The 24080-nt window shown below is 37.4% G+C and overlaps 1 protein-coding gene across 4 annotated transcripts in view; it reads right to left on the reverse strand.

Moving 5' to 3' along the window:
- Positions 1–24080, reverse strand: part of LOC103050933 (von Willebrand factor D and EGF domain-containing protein-like) — a 245855-nt gene that overhangs the window by 38551 nt on the left and 183224 nt on the right. For all 4 annotated transcript variants that reach the window (XM_088146520.1, XM_088146519.1, XM_088146518.1 and 1 more), the window contains exons 23-26: positions 14484–14579; positions 13976–14071; positions 11265–11360; positions 3626–3721 (exon numbers count right to left, since the gene is read on the reverse strand). In XM_088146520.1, the coding sequence (XP_088002646.1) occupies positions 3626–3721; positions 11265–11360; positions 13976–14071; positions 14484–14579 (384 nt within the window). The remainder of the gene's footprint in view (positions 1–3625; positions 3722–11264; positions 11361–13975; positions 14072–14483; positions 14580–24080) is intronic.

Genomic DNA, 24080 nt, shown 5'->3' on the forward strand with positions numbered 1-24080 from the left:
ACCAATCAAATAAATATTTTATACCCAGCTCTAAAGATGTTAGTTCTGAATAGGCTCTACCCATGTCTCAGTTGAAATTAGCCACCCTACCCTAGAGGCATCTTTGGGGAAGAATAGCTCATAAATTGTAAATATATATATATGTGGAGTATTGATTTTTTGTTGTTTCATCTAACTTCCTTTAGTTAACCATTTCTTCTTTTTTATTTTCCCTTTTTCAGCAGGGTCTTTCAATGTTTCTTCAGATTCAGTCCAATCCAATAATCCCATTATTATTTCTGATAGCTCTGCAGGCTTCAGTTAGTTTAGCTTTTGTGTGGGCATGTGTGCTTTTGAATCCATTTTGACTCCTTGTGACAGTCTGGACAAGTTCATGCTGTTTTCTTGGCAGCACTTTTGGAATTGGGTTGCCATTGCCTTCTTCCTAGGGCTGAGAGAGTGTGACTGGCCTAAGGTTATCCATCTGGATTCATTACCAAGGTGGGATTAGAACTCACACTCTCCCAGTTTCCAGCCTGATGCCTTTAACCATACACCAAACTGGCTCTCAATTTAGCCTTAGCTTCAGGGCATTCATAATCAAATCAGAACTTGTTAAGAGGCTACAGGGAAGCTAACAAAAATGGAATGGGATTCTCTCAACCTTCTTATTTGAATATTCCTGAGTAACATAGTTTCATCTGCACAACTGTGCTCTGGCCTGAAACCTAGAGCCTTATAATCTAATTTCATGTTAAGAGAGGAATGATCACTATCATAATGAAATCAATCTTAAAACCAACTATTTTGATACATTTTGAGATATTAACATATAATGAATAGTACTCCTACCCACTCCCATTCTAGAAGATTTTGTCTTAGGAGTTGCCTTTAACTGATCCAATTAGAATTTAAAAGCAAGCAAACAAACAAACAAACAAACCCAATTCTATTTGGCTATTCTCTACCCCCTGTAATTATTTCCCTTATCTCTCAAGAAAGCAGGTTGAAAATAAAAGTGACCAATAAATAATTAAAATAGAGGAAGTAAAGGGTTTCTTCATTGGATTCAATGCCATGTTAAAGTCACTAGCAAGAATTAGTTGGTATATTTTACTAACAAACCCAGAAGATAATTACTGAACATGCTCCAATTGTCATTAAGATGATTTACATAGACATTGATTAACTACAACAACATTTAGTTCCCTGGTTTCAGTTTGATAGCCATAGGCAAGAAATGAGAAGAGACATGCTTGGGTATACATAGTTTGGCTAAAATTAAGATACTGAGACCACCTTGGGTCCATCTTCTCTTAAGCATAACTTGTAGTGATAATGAGATATAGCCACTGAGCACTAAGGTTCACTGTTCTAAGTCTCTTGTAAGACAATTATGTAAATTCTGTTTAGTAGACTTGTGAAGGTCATTCCTTTTGGTGCAGCATCTTACTATATTCCAGGAAATCAGGAGATATTTCATTGAATGCCCATCAATCATTCAATAGATTTTTCTTCCTAATTGACCTCAGCTGGAAGAAGCAAGGGAAATTCAAGAAGTCTTTTCTAATCATAGAACATGATTAAGGGTAGTTATGTTAGAAAAATACATAAAGGAATTTTATGTTGTTGTTTTTTTAATAGGTAAAGTATATTTTTAAATATTTCTATAAGAAACAATTGTGTACAGCAGTCCCTTATATCACAAGCAAATTGTGAAGGTCAATTTAAAAATAAACAAATAAATAAACAAATGGAAAACCAAAATAACGGCTTACTGATATGGACACAAAAAGAGAACGGATTTCTATTGATCCATATAACTCTATCCCACATAGATAGGGAAACATTTAAAAGACCTAGGGAACACCTTCCTAGAATATAGATAGTCCTCACTTACTGACCGCAATTGGGACTGGCAACTCTGTTGCTACGTGATGTGGTTGTAAAGTGAAAAATCATGTGACCACACCTGACTTATGACACGTTCCGTTTGTGGACATTAAGTGAATCACCACAGGTTGTTAAGTGTGATGTCATGTGACTGCAACTTGTGACTTCCTGCTGGCTTCCCCATTGTCTTCACTTGTCGGAAGCCAGCTGTGAAGGTTGCAAATGGTGACCACGTGACTACAGGATGCTGAGTCCATTGTAAATGTGCACTGGTTGCCAAGTGACTGAATCTCAATCACATGACCACAGGGATGCTATGGTGGCTGCAATCTCAAGGACCGGTCATAAATCTCCTTATTCAGTGCCCCATAACTTTGAACTGTCACTGAACAAATGGTTGGTAAGCGAGGACTACTTGTACTTCAATTCTCAGTAATTAAACAGAACACAGCAAACTTGCCTGATGTGGAGCTGGTTTTAAATATTATACCTGCACCACAACTATTGCAGACCAAGATTACTTCTCATTCTGAGGTTATACAATGTATTAGATTGCTACATTTTATCAGTGTAACTGTTACCTGTTAACTTATTCCAACCATGACAGCTATTTCTGGCATCACATTAGGCAGGCACATAAATATATTTCATACTTAACCAGTGGCCACCATACACCTTTTCTACATGGTTTTTAAAGCTAGAAAAGCATATTGGTGCCTTTCAGCCTTTTACAGGAAGTCTGACAGAGGAGGTGGGGGTGGGGGGTAATCTAGCAAATATCTTGGGAAGAGTGTGAATTAGCGGGAACACTAATGTTCAGTTTAAGACTGTTAACTAAATGAACTGGAAGACTTTCTAAAACATGACATCATTGCTAAGTGGTTCCCCTGCCTGCAGTCCCTCCTAGTGAGGAACGGTAGTGAAAACTTTTTAAGATAGAGAACATCCTTTCCTAGAGATTGTTCCTCATACACAGCCCATTGCTCTTACCAGGAGGATTGCAGAATCTTTTCAGGCCACTTGTGGTTGATTAGCTGTTCCTTGCCCACCGTCTTCAGACTGGTAGAAGTGTACATCGAGGGGAGGTAAGAAAATGAATTTTCACCTGCCTTATATTCCTTGAATGACGGGGACAGGAAACTACTGTAGAACATGCACAGCTACCCAAAACAAGGCAACCTCCCATAAGAACACAGGAGTCAAATATGAAGAGAAATGTGAAGGCACAGAGAGCACCGTGACTCATAAAGAAAAAAGAGGCAAGCAAAACATATACACACAACTCATTAACTAACTGTATTAATTAGACTAGAAGGATTGAAAGCAGTGACATTTTAAATGGTCTCAGTCAATGCTTGTGGATTGGGCTTTAATAACTTTCCTGACTAACTTTAATGCCATCTAATTAGCTCATCTCCCATTACAGATTTTCTCCATTCAGCTGGAATGAATTTAAATGTATACATAGACAGGATCAGAACCAAAGAGGCTTAAACTTTTCTTGTCTTTGATGCAATGATAGTGCCATTAATGTACTGGGATATAGTGTAAGGAAACCTCTAGTAAATGGAAATACTGCCTTTTGTGGTAAAGCTGCTGCTATACGTGCCATGATATAAAAAGGAAAGATTAGAGCATTAATCCAAGTGAAATGTCCTGTTTAATATGCTTGTGATAAGAAACCTCCCTAGGTAATAATGTATTTCTAAGGCAAGAGATTTTTGGAAAGTTAAAGCGAAGTGGAAAAACTTACTTTTCTGACACCTTCTTCCAACATAACCCTCCATACAGGAGCACAGATTGTTCCTCATACACAGCCCATTGTTCTTACAAGGAGGATTGCAGAATGCTAATTATAATGTAAACAAATAAACTAAGGTTACCAGTAGTAGGACAGACTTCAGCAGCCTAAGGCTTTGGTAATACTGTGCCCACACCAATATTCAGGACTAAAGATTACTTGTAGAATCTGATTTTTTACAGAAGCCCTCCCAGCAAAGGACTTCCTTTAATTGAGGTATGCTTCCTAGCATACACCGCAGTGGTTAGCTTTATATATGAAGTAAGTCATAATGTGGTTTGTTTTCTTTCAGTTCAGTTCACTGTATGACTTCAGCCACCACAGTTTATGGGGTATCGTGCAAACACTGCCAATTATGTTTATGCAATTATGTTTATGATTAAAGAATTAATCGCTTAGTACCATGTGTGACTCAGACTGAAATTTGGTTGTCTTAGAGCTTTCCAGTAAATCCACAGTAGCAAGATAATCTATTGCAAGGCATGATGATACAAAATTTGCAAGGCCTGAAAGAATGTTGAAATGTCATAGTGGACTAGCTGCTTACGAATAACACAGTCCTATATACGTCTTCTAACAAAAAAGTTCCACTGAGTTATTTTCAGGTAAGTATATGTAGGGCAGCAGCTATATAGCCTGTTACCAAAGATGAGGTTATTGAAATTTGAGAGATTGCACTGTTAAACCAATATACAGTGGAACCTCGCTTTACGAACTTAATTCGTTCCGTGACTCTGGTTGCACCCCGAATTGGTCGTAACCCGAAGGAAATTTCCCCATAAGGTTCAATGTAATTACCGTTAATCCATTCTGGCGTGGAGGACAGGGAGGCGGCTATTGCTTGGAGGGAGAGTACCCCTCCCTACGACCACGTGTCAGGGGCAGAAAATGGCCACGGACCACGTGTCAGGGGCAGAAAATGGCCACGGACCACGTGTCAGGGGCAGAAAAATGGCTGCGGACCACGTGTCAGAGGCGGAAAAATGGCCGCGGACCACGTGTCAGAGGCAGAAAATGGCCGCGGACCACGTGTCAGAGGCGGAAAAATGGCCGCGGACCACGTGTCAGAGGCAGAAAAATGGCCGCGGACCACGTGTCAGGGGTGGGAAAATGGCCGTGGACCACATGTCAGGGGCGGAAAAATGGCCGTGGACCACGTGTCAGGGGCGTAAAAATGGCCGTGGACCACGTGTCAGGGGCGGAAAATGGCCGCAGACCACGTGTCAGGGGCGGAAAATGGCCGCAGACCACGTGTCGGGGCAGAAAAATGGCTGTGGACCACGTGTCAGAGGCAGAAAAATGGCTGCAGACCACGTGTCAGGGGTGGAAAAATGGCCGTGGACCACGTGTCAGGGGCGGAAAATGGCCGCAGACCACGTGTCGGGGCAGAAAAATGGCTGTGGACCACGTGTCAGAGGCAGAAAAATGGCCACAGACCACGTGTCAGGGGTGGAAAAATGGCCGTGGACCACGTGTCAGGGGCGGAAAATGGCCGTGGACATGTCAGGGGCGGAAAAATGGCCACGGACCATGTCACGGGAGGGAAAATGGGGGAATGTCACGGGAGGGAAAATCCAGTTCGTAACCTGAGGCGGAGTTCGCAAACCGAGGTAAATTTTTGCGGCTGGAGCTGGTTATAACCCGAAAAGTTTGTTAACAGAGGCATTCGTAACCCGAGGTACCACTGTATTTAGGTGTTTGCTTTACAGTGCAGTCTTACACACGTCTACTCAGAAGGGGGTCTCAATCAGACTTTCTCTGAGGTTGCCCATTTAAGATTTCTACCTTATGCTTTTAGTGAAAATCATTATTATTACTATTATTGTATTACTGCTACTACAATTACTGTTTTTACTTTAATTCCTCATCTTTCCACCACAGACAGCTAAGAAACAATATCAGTTTTCTTTAAAACACAATTAAAAATAAAAACTTACAATAATATAATTCAAACCATTATTAATGGGTATTTAACGAGGCATAAATGTGCTTATGTTTAGATCATAGACATAATTAGGTTTAATAAGGTTATCTTGTTAAACCATTTACATTAAAAAAAAAACATTTTATTTATTTATTTATTTAAAATGCATAGTCCCCAGCGAAGTCATGATTTGATGAATATAAGTCAACAAAACATTTTCTCCAAATTGTAAATTATATACTGCATATTACAATGTCACCATACTACTAATATTCCAGAGGGCTGACCTGACTGAGATTTGTACAGGTTGAATCAACAAAAGTGTATTATACTTACTGATCAACATCCCTCTGATTTTTAACTTTCCTTACCAGAGAAAAATAAGAATTATAAGACTTGGATGACATGAATTAGACCACAATGATTGGATTACTTTAAACAGGGGAAAAAAATAATGTTAGCATTGTTTTCCAAAAGTTGCTGGTAAGAAAAAAATAGGTGTGTGTGAATTTAAGTGAGAAACTGAAAGGCAGTTTTGAACATTGGGAGCTAAGTGCAAAATCTCTGATAGAAGCTTAGCACAACCGGTGACAAATTGCAGTTGTCTGCTGCTATCAGGGGTGGGACTGTCTTCACTCTGTCTTTCAGGATATGATCAAGGATCTTTTTTCCCATTCTTTCTGCCTTCACATGGACAGCAATTACATTTTGGTACAAAATCTTATGATTATCAGTCTGTGTTTCTCTTCCTAATTACATTTCCTCTCTAAAACTCATTGATATAACTGAAATTCATAATGCTTTCTCTCTTTTAGTAGCATACTTCTCGTAGACAATATGAATATTAATGCATCAAGTGCAATGGGGGCCAAATGAACATTTGTATCCATTATTCATCTGATCTCCCTTAGGGGTTTGAGACACTTTTTTTCCCCAATGGTCTAAAGACAATGATCCAATCAAACTTCCTTCCTTTTACTTTTGTTGTTGTTGTTGTTGTTTAGTCATTAAGTCGTGTCCGACTCTTCGTGACCCCATGAACCATATTGTGCCAGGCCTTCCTGTCCTTCACTGCCTCCCTGAGTTTGCTCAGTTTCATGCTCATTGCTTCAGTGATGCTATCTAACCATCTCATCCTCTGCCGTCCTCTTCTCCTTTCGCCTTCAATCTTTCCCAGCATCAGGGTCTTCTCCAAAGAGATCTCTCTTCGCATTAGGTGACCAAAGTATCTGAGCTTGAGCTTCATTATCAATCCTTCCAAAGAGCAATCAGGGTTGATTTCCTTTAAGATTGACTGGTTTGACCTCCTAGCAGTCCAGGGGACTCTCAAGAGTCTTCTCCAGCACCACAGTTCAAAGGCATCAATTCTTTGGCGCTCAGCCTTCTTTATGGTCCAGCTCTCACAGCCATACATTACTACTGGAAAAACCATAGCTTTGACTATGCGGATCTTTGTCGGCAAGGTGACGTCTCTGCTTTTTAATATGCTATCTAGGCTTGCCATAGTTTTCCTCCCAAGGAACAAGCGTCTTTTAATTTCATGGCTGCAGTCTCTGTCTGCGGTGATCTTGGAGCTCAAATAAATGAAGTCTGTTACTGCTTCCATTTCTACCCCTTCTATTTGCCAGGGATTGATGGGTCCAGATGCCATGATCTTAGTTTTTTTAATGCTGAGTTTCAAGCCAGCTTTTTCACTCTCCTCTTTCACCCTCATCAAGAGGCTCTTTAGTTCTTCTTCACTTTCTGCCATTAGGGTGGTATCGTCTGCATATCTGAGGTTGTTGATGATTCTCCCTGCAATCTTAATTCCGGCTTGTGATTCTTCCAGCCTGGCATTTCTCATGATGTACTCTGCATATAGGTTAAATAAGCAGGGTGACAGTATACACCCTTGTTGTACACCTTTCCCTATTTTGAACCAATCGGTTGTTCCATGACCGGTTCTAACTGTTGCTTCTTGGCCCGCATACAGATTTCTCAAGAGACAGGTAAGGTGGTCTGGTACTCCCATCTCTTTAAGAATTTGCCACAGTTTGTTGTGATCCACACAATCAAAGGCTTTTGCATAGTCAATGAAGCAGAAGTAGATGTTTTTCTGGAACTCTCGTGCTTTCTCCATGATCCAGCGAATGTTGGCGATTTGATCTCTAGTTCCTCTGCCTCTTCGAAACCCAGCTTGTACATCCGGTAGTTCTTGGTTCATGTATTGCTGAAGCCTAGCTTGTAGGATTTTGAGCATAACCTTGCTAGCGTGTGAAATGAGTGCAATTGTGCGATAGTTTGAGCATTCTTTGGCATTGCCCTTCTTTGGAATTGGAACATAAACTGACCTTTTCCAATCCCGTGGCCACTGTTGCGTTTTCCAAACTTGCTGGCATATTGAGTGCAGCACTTTAACACCATCATCTTTTAGTATTTTAAATAACTCAGCTGGAATACTGTCATCTCCACTAGCTTTGTTGTTAGTAATGCTTCCTAAGGCCCACTTGACTTCACTCTCTAGGATGTCTGGCTCAAGGTCAGTGATCACACCAGCGTGGACATCAGGGACATTAAGATCTTTCTTGTATAGTTCTTCTGTGTATTCTTGCCACCTCTTCTTAATCTCTTCTGCTTCTGTTAGGTCCCTGCCTTTTTTGTCCTTTATCATGCCCATCTTTGCGCTAAACGTTCCTTTCATATCTCCAATTTTCTTGTAGAGATCTCTACTCTTCCCCAATCTATTGTTTTCCTCGATTTCTTTGCATTGTTCATTTAAGAAGGCCTTCTTATCTCTCCTTGCTATTCTCTGGAAATCTGCATTCAGTTGCTTATATCTTTCCCTTTCACCCTTGCTTTTCGCATTCCTTCTTTCCACAGCTATTTGTAAAGCCTCATCAGACAGCCATTTTGCTTTCTTGCATTTCTTTTTCTTTGGGATGGTTTTAGTTGCTGCCTCCTGTACAATGTTACGGACCTCCGTCCATAGTTCTTCAGGCACTCTGTCTACCAAATCTAATCCTCTAAATCTATTCATCACCTTCACTGTGTACTCACAAGGAATATGATCTAAGTCAAACCTGAGTGGTCTAGTGGTTTTCCCTACATTCTTCAATTTAAGCCTAAATTTTGCAGTAAGAAGCTCATGATCTGAGCCACAGTCAGCTCCTGGTCTTGTTTTTGCTGTCTGTATAGAGCTTCTCCATCTTTGGCTGCAAAATATATAATCAATCTGGTTTCGGTATTGACCATCTGGTGATGTCCATGTGTAGAGTCGTCTCTTGTGTTGTTGGAAAAGAGTGTTTGCTATGACTAGCTTGTTCTCTTGACAGAACTCTATTAGCCTTTGCCCTGCTTCATTTTGTACTCCAAGGCCAAACTTGCCTGTTATTCCGATTACTCCTTGACTTCCTACTTTAGCATTCCAATCCCCTATGATGAAAAGGACACCTTTTTTTGGTGCTAGTTCTAGAAGGTGTTGTAGGTCTTCATAGAAGCGGTCAACTTCAGCTCCTTCAGCATCAGTGGTTGGGGCATAGACTTGGATGACTGTGATATTGAATGGTTTGCCTTGGATACGCACTGAGATCATTCTGTCATTTTTGAGGTTGTACCCCATTACTGCCTTTCCCACTCTCTTATTGACTATGAGTGCAACTCCATTTCTTCTAAGGGTTTCTTGCCCACAGAGGTACATATAATGGTCACCCGAATTAAATTCACCCATTCCCGTCCATTTCAGTTCGCTGATTCCCAAGATGTCGATGTTCAATCTTGTCATCTCATGTTTGACCACATCCAGCTTGCCTTGGTTCATACATCTTACATTCCAGGTACCTATACAATATTGTTCTTTACAGCATTGGACCTTCTTTTCGCTTCCAGATACATCCACAGCTGAACGTCCTTTCAGTTTTGGCCCAGCTGCTTCACTCTTTCTGGAGCTACTTGGAATTGCCCTCCGCTCTTCCCCAGTAGCATATTGGACACCTTCTGACCTGAGGGGCTCATCTTCCGGCGTCATATCTTTTAGCCTTTTAACATTGTCCATGGGGTTTTCTTGGCAAGGATACTGGAGTGGGTTGCCATTTCCTTCTCCAGTGGACCACATTTTGTCAGAACTCTCTGTCATGACCTGTCCGTCTTGGGTGGCCCTGCACTGTATAGCTCATGGCTTCACTGAGTTATGCAAGCCCCTTCGCCAGGACAAGGCAGTGATCCATGAAGGGGTCCTTTTACTTGCTCACTTCAAAACGTTCTACAGAGGATGTGGGATCCCCTGGAACATATTATTATAGCAAGAAAGACTGCAAGGGAAAAGTATTCACTCTCATTATATGAGCAGAACCCAGAAATACTGCATTGGATTTAACACCTTTACTTTATCTATCCTGAAATGCTACTAATTCTGTTAAGGCATTATCTGTAGCCTGCAATACACACAATTCTGGATAATTCCCCTTCTCCTTACCAATGTGATTTGTGATTCCCATGGACCTCCAAAAGTTCAAAATTGTACTCATTATACCTTATCCCTTGATTTCAGAGTTCCAAGTAGTCTTATTTCTAAAGTACAGGTTGCCCTGATGGATGATATATAGTAAGAAAGAGATGAGGAATGTGAAGAGATGAGGGCACGGTTATTACCCTGCCCATTCCCATACACTCTTTAGGTCATCAGTGGGGAACTTCTGCTTGTAAATCAGGGCCCATATTATTAAATAATTTGCCACTCTTTGACTTTTTGATGCTACTGGTTTAACGTTTGTTTTAATAATATTTCTAAGCTGTCTAGAGCTATTAAGAGATGGATAGCATATAAACTTTTTTAGTAAATAAGTAATGAATAAGCAAACCAATTAATAACAGAAAGCTATGGCAAACTGTGCATGGTTTTCAAAAATTTCCTTCTTAAGCCATATTCCATTAGAATAGAGCAAACCAGAGGAAACCAAAGAATGGAGTGGGTGAAATTCTCTCAACCTTGACCATAATATAATTTAATATATCTCACATTGAAACATCTATGACATATTGACCAGGAAGGAATTATGGACTGCTGCAATACAAATGAATTATACTAGTAAATGGGTAACATATTTTGGACTGTTAACAGTCTTATAATTAGATTAGATTAGGAAAAAAAAATAATTGTATGTGTAACAACAGTTTATATCAGATGTTCAAGAAGTGAGGGAAAAAACAGTGGATGTAAATCAGTTAAAGAGAATTTATCTCCTGGCTGATAGAACAAAAAGGAAACTTACCATCTATCCCTCCCATTTACTTTCATTTAAGGTAACACACTGACTATCAGGCTCTCGCTTACAACATTGAGTATACTGGCATAGTAAAGCACTGTCTTTATACTGTGATATTTTGCCAATGTACTGTACACTTTAAAATTGAGTTCATTCTGAACTACAAATCTGTTTGCCATGATGCATGCAAAATATTATTTTCATATATCCCTTTCTGTCTTTAAAATAATACAGGGCAATTATCTAGCACTATTTCAATTAAGGTCTTACTATGCATCTCATTTAAACAATATACCAGCAAATTAGCATATGGGATTTTTTTGAATGAAGCTATATCTGAAGATGCAATAAATAATCGGGAAGGATATAAAATAATTGGGGAAGGGAAGCAATATTTAATCATTAGAATTTAATTTATTCATCTTACCAGATTGACACTGAAGCCCGAAGAAACCAAATGGGCAAGCACATATATTTGGGCGAATACAGGTCCCACCATTTAGGCAAACAGGTTTACAAACAGCTGTCCCAAAGAAAAATAAAATGAAAACTTATTTTAGATAAGGAGGAAAATATCAAATTCTTCCCTGCTCCCTCACCATATTTTTATGAAGAGCAGAAAACAATCCTGTTTTAAACAATGGCCACAGACCCATATTTTTTCTAAACTGTCATTGGATTATGAGCAATGAGACATTTTCTCATGCAGAATCACAGTCATATTTTATTTAATATTTGTTTTGCAATCTTTTTCTTCAGGTGCATCTCTATTTCTCAGGTAGTTTCAGAAAAGTTTCTACCTTCCCTGTCCATTGTGGAAACAGTAAGACTTTTTTGACTGTGATGAAATGTGATAACACTGAAGTCCATCATATACTGGCCAGTATTTACCGTTTATAGCATAAAGTATTTTAGCAGTTTTGTAAAAAAATGAGGTTTCTATCAAGAAAATCTATCAACTATAGAAACTGACATTTATGTACAAAAATCATCCATGTTGCCCTGTCTTGAATAAGACAAAACACCTTAAGAGGAATGGGACTTGCTTTATTGTCTGAGGATAAAATGAATTGAATTGTAAATATATATTTCAATGTTTATTCAATGTTTATCTAGTGATCTGAACAAATCTATAAAGTATATTAACTTGTATGAATTAAGATGAACAGTTAGACATAAGTAATTTTGGCTGATATTTGTGTTTGCTTATTTCTGTGTTTGCATATGTTAGTAAATGTGTAGTACAGTACTACTATCAGTGAAAACTAATTGAAGCAAATTGCCATGAGAACCATTAATATTCAAGTACTTTAATACAAATCTGTGCCTTATTTGACCTGGATACACAAGCTGTCACATATACAAATGTGATTCTTAAGAGTTATTAATATAAACTGGAAGAAACAACATAAAATATGTAATAAATTCCGTGTTTATTGCTAAATACAATACATCTTTTACTCCACTGTTAGTGCATTCACGTTTATTACATTTTTGTTGCATAATAATGCCAATTAGAAAACTGACTTGTGCCATTCTGTTTCCTTTGAATCTAAAGAGCATTTAGAAGACTGCTTTTCTTCACATTAGACTTATAGGGAAAAATAGGACAGAAATAATATTAACACTAATAATACTTACAGGGTTACACTGATTACTGTATATTGTGATCCTTTTTTCTCATTTTGTATTAATCAGAAAATGGAATATTGTATATAGCCAATGCCATGTGTCAGGATGTACAACCTGAGATTTATAAAGACAGCCCACTAGTGCTATATTGTAGCCTGTTAGATTGTTAATAATTCAGAAAAGTGGTCCCAGCAGAAGCAGGTTTATTGAATCATTACTTGGGCATTGTTTATGGCTTGTTTGCTTGATTTGCTTGGTGCATTCCAAGTTGTGTAAACTTGCCATACAAAACTTGCCCACCACCAGTTTTTACCAAATGATACCCCTGGTTCCATTTACTTCACTCCTGCCTATGATAGAAATTCAGAACCTGGGATTCCTTAATGGCACTGGGCACTACCACAAAGTCCCACCCAAAGCAGCCATCACAGTATACTCCTATCACAAGAGGAAAAAGCAAATATGTGTTAATGAAAGTTAAATGGAATTAAATCAGATTTAGCATTTGTCCCAGCCCCAGCTAATTTTTAAAGTGTAGTTTCCACCAAGGCCAAGTGCAGCTTATAGGTTAAAAGGACCCACATTTCCTCATCTATAGTGACTGGCAGAATTTGAATGTGTGTGTGTGTGTGTGCGTGTGTTTGCCAGCCTTATCTGGGGATGCTAGATGCTGCTGCTTACAAACATCTTCAAAGCATGTGCTTTTCCACTTATGGTCCTTCCTTGAGGGTTTGGGACACATAATAATTCTTTGGGGCTGAGGGCTCTACTTTTCTTAGGATAATGTGCCAGAGTCTATACTCCAGGAAGTAATAGGTTTAGCTAACATAAAATTAAATGTTTGACTTTATTTGTTTCTACTTAATTAAAACTAATACCATTAAAATTATTACTCTTCAGTCATACTATAAAACATTTTCCCTTCTGCCACATTAAAACTTAGTAATCATTTTTGAAGGTCCCCAAGAGTCACAAAAGAAGCTTCAGAGGCTGCGTACAGACCTAAGACTGAGTCATCCACCTTGGCTTTAGACAACTCACCTTCACATTTGGCTGTTAGTCTACTTTCCTTGTTTTCACCTATCTAAGACACGGATGCACTGTTTTTTTTCCTAATCAAAGGGAAATGCATCCAGCTCAGTGCTTTCAGAATGGTCTAAGAGACCTCTGGATTGAATGTATGAAAGTCACAGGTAGAACCAGACATGTGGGCAAAGGGTACAGAGAATTGATATTAGAGTACTGTGTCTTTTGGCAGTTGCACATACCATAATTAATATACATGAATGCCAAATGTTACCTTGTCTAGTCTTCAAAACAAATCAAGCAGCTACAAATGTAAGGACAGGGGCATTATTCAGTATTCTACAAAAGACAAGTTAGTTTTTTGTGTGGGATGGTGGTTACGGGTGGAGCTGCGTTATACTTTGATACCAGGCCCAGATAAATGTTTTATGGGTACTGCATGCTGTGCCTTCATGGAAATACTTTGTAAGATGTTGTTACCTATTTCACATAAAGGACTGCTCCATCCAGGCTTGCATTGACATTCGTCTGGTGCCACACATCTCCCACCATTGTGACAATGCTTATTACAAACCACTGAAAAACAAATTAGAGCAAGGTTAATTATGCCAATTATTAGTACCTGAATTTTGCTTTAAATTATGCTGATTGAAATCCAAGGCAGCCACTGAAAGCTTCTCAAGCATTAGATTATTAAAACCGAAATTCAAATGTCATGTAACCCCTTCCTTTCTTAGTTAACAGTATTTTCTTTTAACATGATTCACACAGAAACATCTTTTAAACATCTTTTAGATATATTTGTAGAGAGGTGTTAAAAATCGATCAAGGACAACGTGACATTCAGTCACAAACCAAGGAATGCAGTTAAGATATCATAATATATGTGTACTATTAAATTGTGACTATTCTTCTCTCATATTATTTATTAGCTATCAAAAATGTAGGAAAGCTTGATAAATTTACACATGGATAATAGTATACCTACATGTTTCACATCTTGAACCAACAAATCCATACGCACAGGTACAGATATTTTGACTGATACAGGTCCCTCCATTTTCACATGGTGGATCACAAAGTGCTGTATAAAAGAATAGAAAAACTGATAACTGGATTTATAATAGATTAGCTATAATGAGGATCCTGTTGATCTGCATTCTACCACTGACATTTCTGTGCTTTATTGTCTATAAAATCAAAGTGATGAGAGGTTCAGTCCCAAGCGTTGTAGCTGAAATATGATTAGATGGGCAGGGGGAGGGTTGTTGCCTTGATTAACACCACAGCATTTCATTAGTACTGAAGAAATATTGTAATGGCATTTTAAAAAAAATAGTTTTCAGATGAGATTGCTAGAAATGAAGACCTAGACGTAACTGAAATACTAATGAAAGAAGCATTTTAATGGCATTAGTGGAAGTATGAATTAACAAAATGTTAAAAGGAAGGAGTAAGACTAGCACTTGACATACTACTCAGGTGGAAGGACTCTGGGCACTTAAAGGGAAGATGCAACTGACTGTACTGCAACTCCTTCTCCTTGACTTGTAGATGGAGTAAAGAATGGAGAGAAGAGCTGGCTGTAATTCTGAAGGCTTTTCTGTGCAATATTAGAGTGTACAATCATCAGTTTCCCTTTAAGGCCTTACAGACTGGTGCTTCTGTTTGCCCTTTGCTTACAGTATTATACAGCCTACAAGGAATATGAAAGAAAGAAGAGAAGGCCCTTTAAGGACTGAAGAACTGGAATGCAAACAGAATGGGCAATATTCCAAATATGAAATGGATACCTAAAACCTATTTTTGTACTAATTCCATGAAAACATCTTGGTGTATATTATCTCTCTTTATTAATATGGAATTATAATATGGGCCCAGGAGGAGAGCCTTCTCTGTTGTTGCCCTGCCCTTTGGAATATTCTCCCCCAGAGGTGTGGTGGGCCCTACCCTCCCGGCTTTCCAGAAAGGACTAAATACCTGGCTCTGCCAGCTTGCGTGGGGCAATAAGAGTTTTAATCAACCCTGGGGGTGGCAAACACCCTGATGATGCTCCCCAAGCCTAATACTCACCAATTACCATCAATTCTTGGAATATATTTATTATTTATTTAGGACTACTTTTATATTGTATTTTTAATTAATTCTATCCTCTCTGTAAACCACCCAGAGTTGCTTTTTAACAAGATGGGTGGTGACAAATTTGAAATATAAATAAAATAAAAATTATCCCTCTAAAAAGACAATAATTATTTACTGCATTAAGGTAGGGATTAATAACACTGTGCCTATAGATACAAGGCTGTGCCATATAGATGATTCCTGCAAAAAAAAAAATTTTTTTTTAATGCTAAGGACTGAATTCCTTAAAGCCTGAAATGCACCTAGTGTATTTTGCTACTATATTGATCTGCTGGTTATTCATGAGCCATATTGATGTGAATCTAATGTTTCTTATTTGCTGGACTCAGTTCTGTGGTTGTTTGTGCAGGGAGGCTGAAGAAAGCATAGGTAACTGTGGCTTCCATTTTTTCACTGGAATTTATTATTATTTTTCTAAATAATCCCTTTAATCAATTTTTCAGTAGAATGGGTGATTAGCAGAAGTCTTTGTGGCTCTAGGATGAAAAATGAGGTAATTAGGGTCTTGTTTTTAATTTCCACTCTTATTTATTGATGAATTTTGAAAAGTTTTTAGTTTTATTTCATTGGATCACAGTCCACTGAAATGTTTTTGTCAGAATGTTCTAATAAAGATGTCCAGAGCCTATAAGAATATATATTTATTTTGTATACACATTATGTCTATGCTTTTTTTCTTTACTAATTACCTCCTCATTATATTTTGTGTTTTAAAGAATACTGAATTGTATTGTGCCAAATCATTAAGTTATTATTTCATATACTTTCATATAGAGAAGCTGAGCTTGCTCCTGTGATGATCTTTGCCTGCCTGCTTCCTCTTTTTTTCAGGGATCCTTTCCATGTGGCAAATGCTAATGTAAGAAAGATCTATGAATAATATCTATATAGTTTTCCCAAAAATTAAATGTAATTAGATAAATGACTTTCCAACTACATTCAAATGTTATTCCCTTGACCCTGATTTCCATAGCTTTTTAAAAACCTATTCTTGTTCACATATTCTAATGCCAGCAGAAAACTATAAGCAAAAAAATACTATTCTGCAAAAGCAAAAACATATTGTAATAGGTTGTAATGCTGATTTATTTGGAAGTAATTCCCACTTAATTCGATAGGAATTATTTCACAGTAAGCCTATTTAGTGGGCCTGTAAAATGCTTTGGATTCAAAAACAAAGAGGTTTTAACTATAGGATGGAGTGAGTGTAGCACTTGACTACAACTTCTTAAATCAAACACGTCTTGTGCAGGATCACACAGCAGCTGCACAATCCCAGGAAAAGCCTTACAGGCTTTGCTATTAGGCAGGTTAGATACCATAAAGGTTCTATGCACGGGGGAACTAAGAAACAAGATGCACATTCAATTACACATATGTTTCTTGCTTCTAAATAGAGATGTCTTTTAAATTGGTTTTTCATATGTATTATTTTAAATAATGCCATTATTTAAATATTATTTAAATTTAAATAATACAGCAGTCTCACAACTCTGGAATTGCACAAAAATCAGTGTTGTGTATTTGTGTCCAATTTTTATATTTAGAAATATACACACTGAAATAAGATCCATTTCAGTGTAGGTGCATTACTGAATTTATATTAACAGAAATGAAGCAGCTCATAAGAAATTCAGTTTGTTACTCTGGATGTTCTCCAATGAAGGTGAACCTATCTTCAGCTTCTGAGTTTACTTAAATAAGCAACCTATTCTAAATACATCTCATTAGAGAGTTTCGTAAAATTACTGATCACAGGCACTTCAAGTGTTGTTACAATCTCACTGTTTAAAATTGATTTACATATACAGGAATGGTGCTTGGTGAATAGTAGCCATAGTAAATTATTTATCAATATCTGGAATAATTGTTAAGTTGTGTGAAGCTTTCATTCAAATATCTGATTTTAAGATGATTTAATGAACTTATTTCTTCAAACTGAATAATCAAATCAGTTCTATGCACTGAACTGAATCAGTTGTCTTTGAATCAATCAAAAGATCTGATGGACTTCTGCACATGCACATGCACCCTTGAATTGAATCAAGTCATCAAACTGCAAATTTGAATCAAATCTACTCCTTGGATCAAAGTACAAATTCAAACTGGATCTTAGTTTATTATCAGACATATCGTAATTGCATAATCAAGTAGGTTTCATGTTTTGAGTCAGTGGAGAAGGCTTTATACTTTAACTGTATGGAACAATACAAGGAGTTACAGTAGATTATATAATTTTTAGACAAACAGTAGCAAAATATATTGCAGCTTTTGTCCAGCAGAAGCTGATTTTCCCAGTAGTTTGAGCAATGTAAGTATATTCCATCACAATATTTTAAGAGTCACTGTAGGCATACAGATGAGGAGCACCAATTCTATTTGATTAAAACATTTGTAAGTATGACTTAAATTGTGACCACTGTGTTCTAGTTAGCTACTAATAAGTAATACTACTAAGTGGACACCAAAAATAAGACTGCCATTTGGCCCAGAGAGATGGTGAAAGTGAAACTGTGAAGTCTCATCTGGCTGTTGCCTGTCATCACTTGCCTTATTGATACCTGTGGAAAACAGGTTCCTCCCAGGATCAGCCTTTGACTGACTGCACCAAATGCCTGGGGCTTAAAATTAATGCTGCCCATGTAACTCTCTTTTTAACTCTTCACACTTTTATTTTTGTGGGTACCAGTAAAGTGTGGGATAAATAAGGACTGTTGGCTGAATCAAGAATATTCTCTGGGGAGAGTGAAGAACAGAAAATATTCTGGGACTGAACAAAGCAAAGGGAAATATAGCGGGAAAGAACAACTGGATTGTTTCAAGGAAAGGACGGCAGGTTAATGATTGGCTGCCCTTTCTTTCAAGTTGCAGCCTAAACAAGGAAATCAAAATGATATGGTCCTGTTCTTCAACATGAGAGCAGTTGCTAGCATATTTTGGTCTGGCCAGTACATGGAGACCTGGCTGACAGAAAAGGAGTGCTTATCACTCCTAACAACTCTGCAACACAACAGGTTAGAACAAGAGGAGATGGAGATAGAGTACCAATGGTCTCTAGGAACTCCATTTCATTAGCCAGATACTCCACATGATAATCTGTCAGTTTTGAATGCATGAAGCTATATTAGGTGGCCAGGATTTCATAGGAATACCATTACTATCCACTACTACAAGTTTCCCTTCCTAAGATAGGCAGGATGATCTCAAGTGTGTTGTTGGATTATCCTAGGTTCCTTGTCCAGGAGGATTACAATGTGCATGCTGAGACTGTCCATTGAAGAACAACGTAGAATTTCATGTCCTCTTTGAACGCCATGAACTTGTATCCTTTAGTATCTGGCCCTTTACATCTTCACATTCTGTTTGGATGGGACTGATGATCTGAAGGTGCAGGATCCCTATATGAAACCAATGTCATAGAGAAATCACTATCCAGTCAGTTTTAGATGGGTTCAAATCATTGTCACAAGTACCAGATAAGGACTAGGTTATATAGGAATGCACCAAGGTTGTATAAGGTCTCCTTATTTATTTAATTAAATTGGCTAGGACAACTTGGGAAACATGGTTAATTGAAATTAATGCTTCCTCAGGTGAAGGATATATTTCTCCCTATCTGTAGGAGGCACTTCTAAGATTTCTAACGAAAAAATCCACCCTTGACCTGAATGGTATCTACAATTATGGGCCTGTCTCATAAATTTAATTTCTGGGAAATGATCAAGAAGGTGGTAGTCTTACCCATGCATGCATATGAAAGATTCTGATTATCTGGATCTAATTCAATCAGGCTTTTAGCGGAACTGAAACTGCTTTGATTATTTTTGGGGAAAGGGCAGCCTTCCTAATTATCTTGGAATTCTCAAGTGTTCATTGTCATCAACCACAGTATCCTTCTGCTTCAGGTGGGGGATTGGTCTTTGGGGTCACAGTTTTACAATGGTTCAGTCTGATGAGACATGTCTAGAAGATGGCATAATGGAATTACGGCTCGACACCTAGGCCTTTGACCTGTGGTGTTCCACAGGATTCCATCTTATCTTGCATGTTATTCATTAAACAGCTGGGGATGGTCATGAAGAGATTTAGAGCATGGTGTCATTAGTATTGCTCCTTACCAGCTAACTGAAAGAGCAAACAATACCTTAAATATTGTCTAAATCCGATAATTGGGAGGATAAGGGAGAACATGCTCAATTAAAACCAGAGAAACTGAAGTACTGTTGATAAATAGGAAAAATGGACTTGGAGATGGAGGCTTAGCCTGTTCTGGATGAAGTAACCCTCCCTCTGAACAAGCAAGTTCACACTCTGGGTGTGCTCCTTTCCTGGATTTGCAAGGGAGGAGTACAGCTGAAAGTCTTCCTGAACTGAATAGATTTGGTGTTGGTTCTTAATGCCTTGGTTACATTTCATTGTGACTATTACTATGTGTTCTATGTAGGCTAGTGCTATCTTTGAAAAGCGTGCAGAAACAGCAGCTTGTACAAATTGTACCAGCTAAGCTGCTAACCCGTACAAGGTACAGGATCACATGCTACTGTACTGAAAGATCTGCACTGATTAACAATTGCTTACTGGGCACACTTTTAGGTCCTGGCTATTATAGAGACTACCTTTCCCTTGATGAAACTGTTCAGCTGTTGAGATTTGTACAAGAAATCCTTTTGGGTATGCCCTTTACTGTCAGAGGCCTTTATTTCTGCTCATGTAAAAGGACCTTTTCTTGCATTCCTCTAGATATGGAACAGACTCTTTTGGAAGTTATGTTTGCCCTTCAATCCCTCAGCATTTAGAAGACCTGTAAAATATATTTCTTTTGCCAAGCTCAGAACTGCTAACTGATTTTAGTATTAATTTTACTGTTAATTTTAATTTGCGCTTTATTCTTATTATTCTGGTTTAGCCACCTTGAGTATTCCCCAGAGTAGAAAGGCAAGGCACAAATCAAAACAACAAATCGATAACATTTACCCTAGTCAAGAAAATTTGTCCTAATTTAACCTTCCTTTGTAGAAAGTATTTATAATCCTTATCTTTGTATTTTTAGATAGTTAACTATAAAAACCCACCATACGGTACATCTCTTTAGGGAGATGAAGAAGTATGAATAAAATAAAATTATTTCCTATGTATTTATAATAAAAATACTGTAGTTTTCTTCTTGAGTATCAGAGTTAGTTGTGGACTATAATATAATGATCTTAAATGTGTTCCTACCCACTGGCCTGGCAAAGAATCCTCATTTATTTAAACTATAGTTCTTCGAATAATCTATTTATAAATGTATAGTATTAATTTCAGAATTTGATTCTGCTTTGTAGTTTGTTTTTCTATCACTACTTCTGCCTGGATAAATATTATTAAGTCAAGCTTCCCATCCTCCTGATCTGTTATTTCTGAAACACAAAGCTAAGAAGGAAGTTGAGAGAGGGATAAGGATGTGCAAGAGAAAAAGGCTCACTTTAAAAAATTACATATATTTGTGGAGAGTTTTACTAGTGCAGAATGAATGAAATAATTAGAGAAAGAAAAACCTGAAATGTGGTCTGGAATTTCTGTTACTTGGGGAAATGAACTCATTTATATTGGCCAAGTATTTCACATTTTAAAAGATCAATTGCTAATGGGGAATAGGAGTAAGGTGTGTGCGAGAGAGAAATTATTGAAAATGTATTTCAGATTGGATTCTGATGATTGTTTATTATTCTGTGTAGAATATCAGTAGCTAATTTTAAGGGGAAAATATATGTGTAATGTGTTTGTTAGGTTTGACACTAGTGTGCCTTATTTTTTTCCATGTGAGTGCTGAGCATTCAGAAACTGACCCATCATTTTCCTGTTATATTTTAACTAGTACTAAAATGCACATACAGTTGTGCATTGTGAAATGTACAAAGAAAAAAGTCAGGATACATTAAGGGAGGATAGAAATTCAGTGGCTATTAGCTTCAGTGGTGGAAAGGCTGCCATTTTTAAAAAAATATATAATTGTACTTTATAATCTAAATTACTAACTGTCAATAAATGAGTATGCTATTAACTCATAATAAACCCCAATTTAATCAGAAACAGAGAGGAGGTTCCCAGAGTTTAAAGTTTGGGCAAGATTAGGTGGAGACAAGTATTTAAGGACTGTTGAATTAATATGTATTCATTTTAATTAGCTTTCTGTACTTTGTGTTGCTATGGAGGAAAAAAATACAATTTGAAAATAATTCTAGATTTCTCCTTTTTTTAAATTTTAATTCAGTGCTACTTAGGAAAAATATATACTTTGTATACATGTTTGTTTGCATTTCTGTCAATCATTGTTCAACAGATAAGTTTGACTACTGTATGCTCACCAAAGAGCATGTTCGCCAAACCCTTTGCACTGCTGCATTGTAGTTGTTTTTGGAGTTACCTGGAGGTAAAATCAATATAGAAATTCCATTTAATACCAACTAAGTTAATTAGCAGAATTAGATAAGATTTGATGGAAATATTCTATAGCAGGAATGGAAATATCTGTTGCATTCTCTTTATATTTTAAAAATCCCACATTCACTCCAATTCCTTTATGAAGGAATTCAAGAATTTTGATACGGACTATACCAGCTTATTATCCATCCCTATTCACAAGTAATGTTTCATTAAGCAAAGTTACAGGAAGCTACAAACACAATTTTATTAACTGTAGTTTAACTGATTTTATTAGTTCCTTTTGATTTTGGCTGGTAAATCAATGAACATAATCCAGCCTTTCTGTGAATTCATTCCTGCTATATTTACTGCTATTGTACCAGGAAGATGAGGACAGAAAACTGTAAGTTAAAAAATCCTGACATGGGGCAATTCACCAAGAGACTATGGAGTGGAAAATGATTCACTAATTCAGCTTTTCATTTAGTTACTTGCAAGCCAAAAAGGGGAAAGAAAAAAAGAAAACAAATCTGTAAAAAGATTAACAGAATTCTAGGTAGGAAAATGAGTTGGAAGGACTCAGAAATCAAAATGTATTCTTCTTCATGATAGTTGACAGTTTTCAATTCCTCCTTTGTCAACTCAAGCATACTAGTATTTTTCCCCCAGATTATTATTTACTAAGTAGCTTTATTTACTAAGTAGTTAGCTTCCTAGCTGTGATTAACAGGGAGCAATAACTCCAGCTATGAATGCATACATAGTATTTAGAGAGCACAGAAATCTTGAATATCCTTAATAAGCACCTTTTTGTCCACACTTCTCTCATAGCGATAATAATAAAACAACCAAAAGCTAGCACCAGCCTTGGTTTTGGGTAATACAGGGATAGCAGAACATAAAATTTCAGAAGATAGGATTTACAGACAATCAGTACTCTGTTAACAAGGGATACCAATGTCAAAGGGTTTGGGTAACACAAACACCATTTTACCACAAGTAGAGTAGATTGTGGGTGATAAAATGGACTTTGCTATTGTTTTCCATCCAGCTAATAAAAGCATACCACTTTATGAACCAGAATCTTTCCAGGTGAGGAGCATTTAGCTTAGTAATAACACCAAATCTTCTCAAACCTATTTGATAATTTTAAACAACAGATACATATATTCTATTCCTTAGCGTCAGGTATTTCTAAAGACTCTGAATCACATGTCAGAATTGATGGATGGTGGGTGGGTGGGTGGGTGGATGAATGGATGGATGGATGGATGGATGGATGGATGAATGGATAGACAGGCAGATTTTTTTATTGGATGCTTCTACTAGTGAAGCTCTTTTACACTCTTACCTGGGACCAAGGAATTAAAAAAAAAAATCTTTAGACTATTTAGAACTATGCATGCTTAATCCAGTAATCTTTTATTTGTGGTGATTTCTTATATCTTACATGTAGCCACAAAAGCATTTGTGCTGATTTTGTTTTATCGATTAGTGCTTGATTTTATTTTAATATTTCATTGTTACTAACTTCCCAGAAAACATTGGTACTAGGAGACATACAAACACAATAAATAAAAGGCCTCGCTGGTTCAGGATCTTCAGATTTGTGACGGGTTGTATTACTGTCCAGAGCTTACCAGGGGTATGATATGGAAATAATACAATATATTTTATTTTTATTACTTTTTCCTGAATTAATGCAGGGAAGTTTGAAAGCCTCAAATCCAGCAAATAAAGTTAATAAAAAACCTAACCTGCCTTTGCCCAGTGCTCCTAGTAAAACAATTTAAATGGAATTGAAGTTGTGTTGGACACTTCTATGAATAAATGCTTTTACTATGACTTTTGTCACATCTGAGTCAAGACTAAGTGGCAACATTCTGCGTCATTTAACAAGATTGATTTTTCAACTCATCTTTTGCTTTGTCCTTTACTGCATCCAGCTTCTTCAAACCAATACATGCAAGAAACACTTGGTGTCTTCTAAGCGGTGTTCTAAAATGGGTTTCCTATTCTATATGTGTGTTATTCTCAG

This window comes from Python bivittatus, unplaced genomic scaffold (assembly GCF_059951505.1).
Source record: "Python bivittatus isolate LINGU-HERP-01145 unplaced genomic scaffold, Pbiv_v1 ctg000480_np1212, whole genome shotgun sequence".
Taxonomy (NCBI): Eukaryota; Metazoa; Chordata; class Lepidosauria; order Squamata; family Pythonidae; genus Python; species Python bivittatus.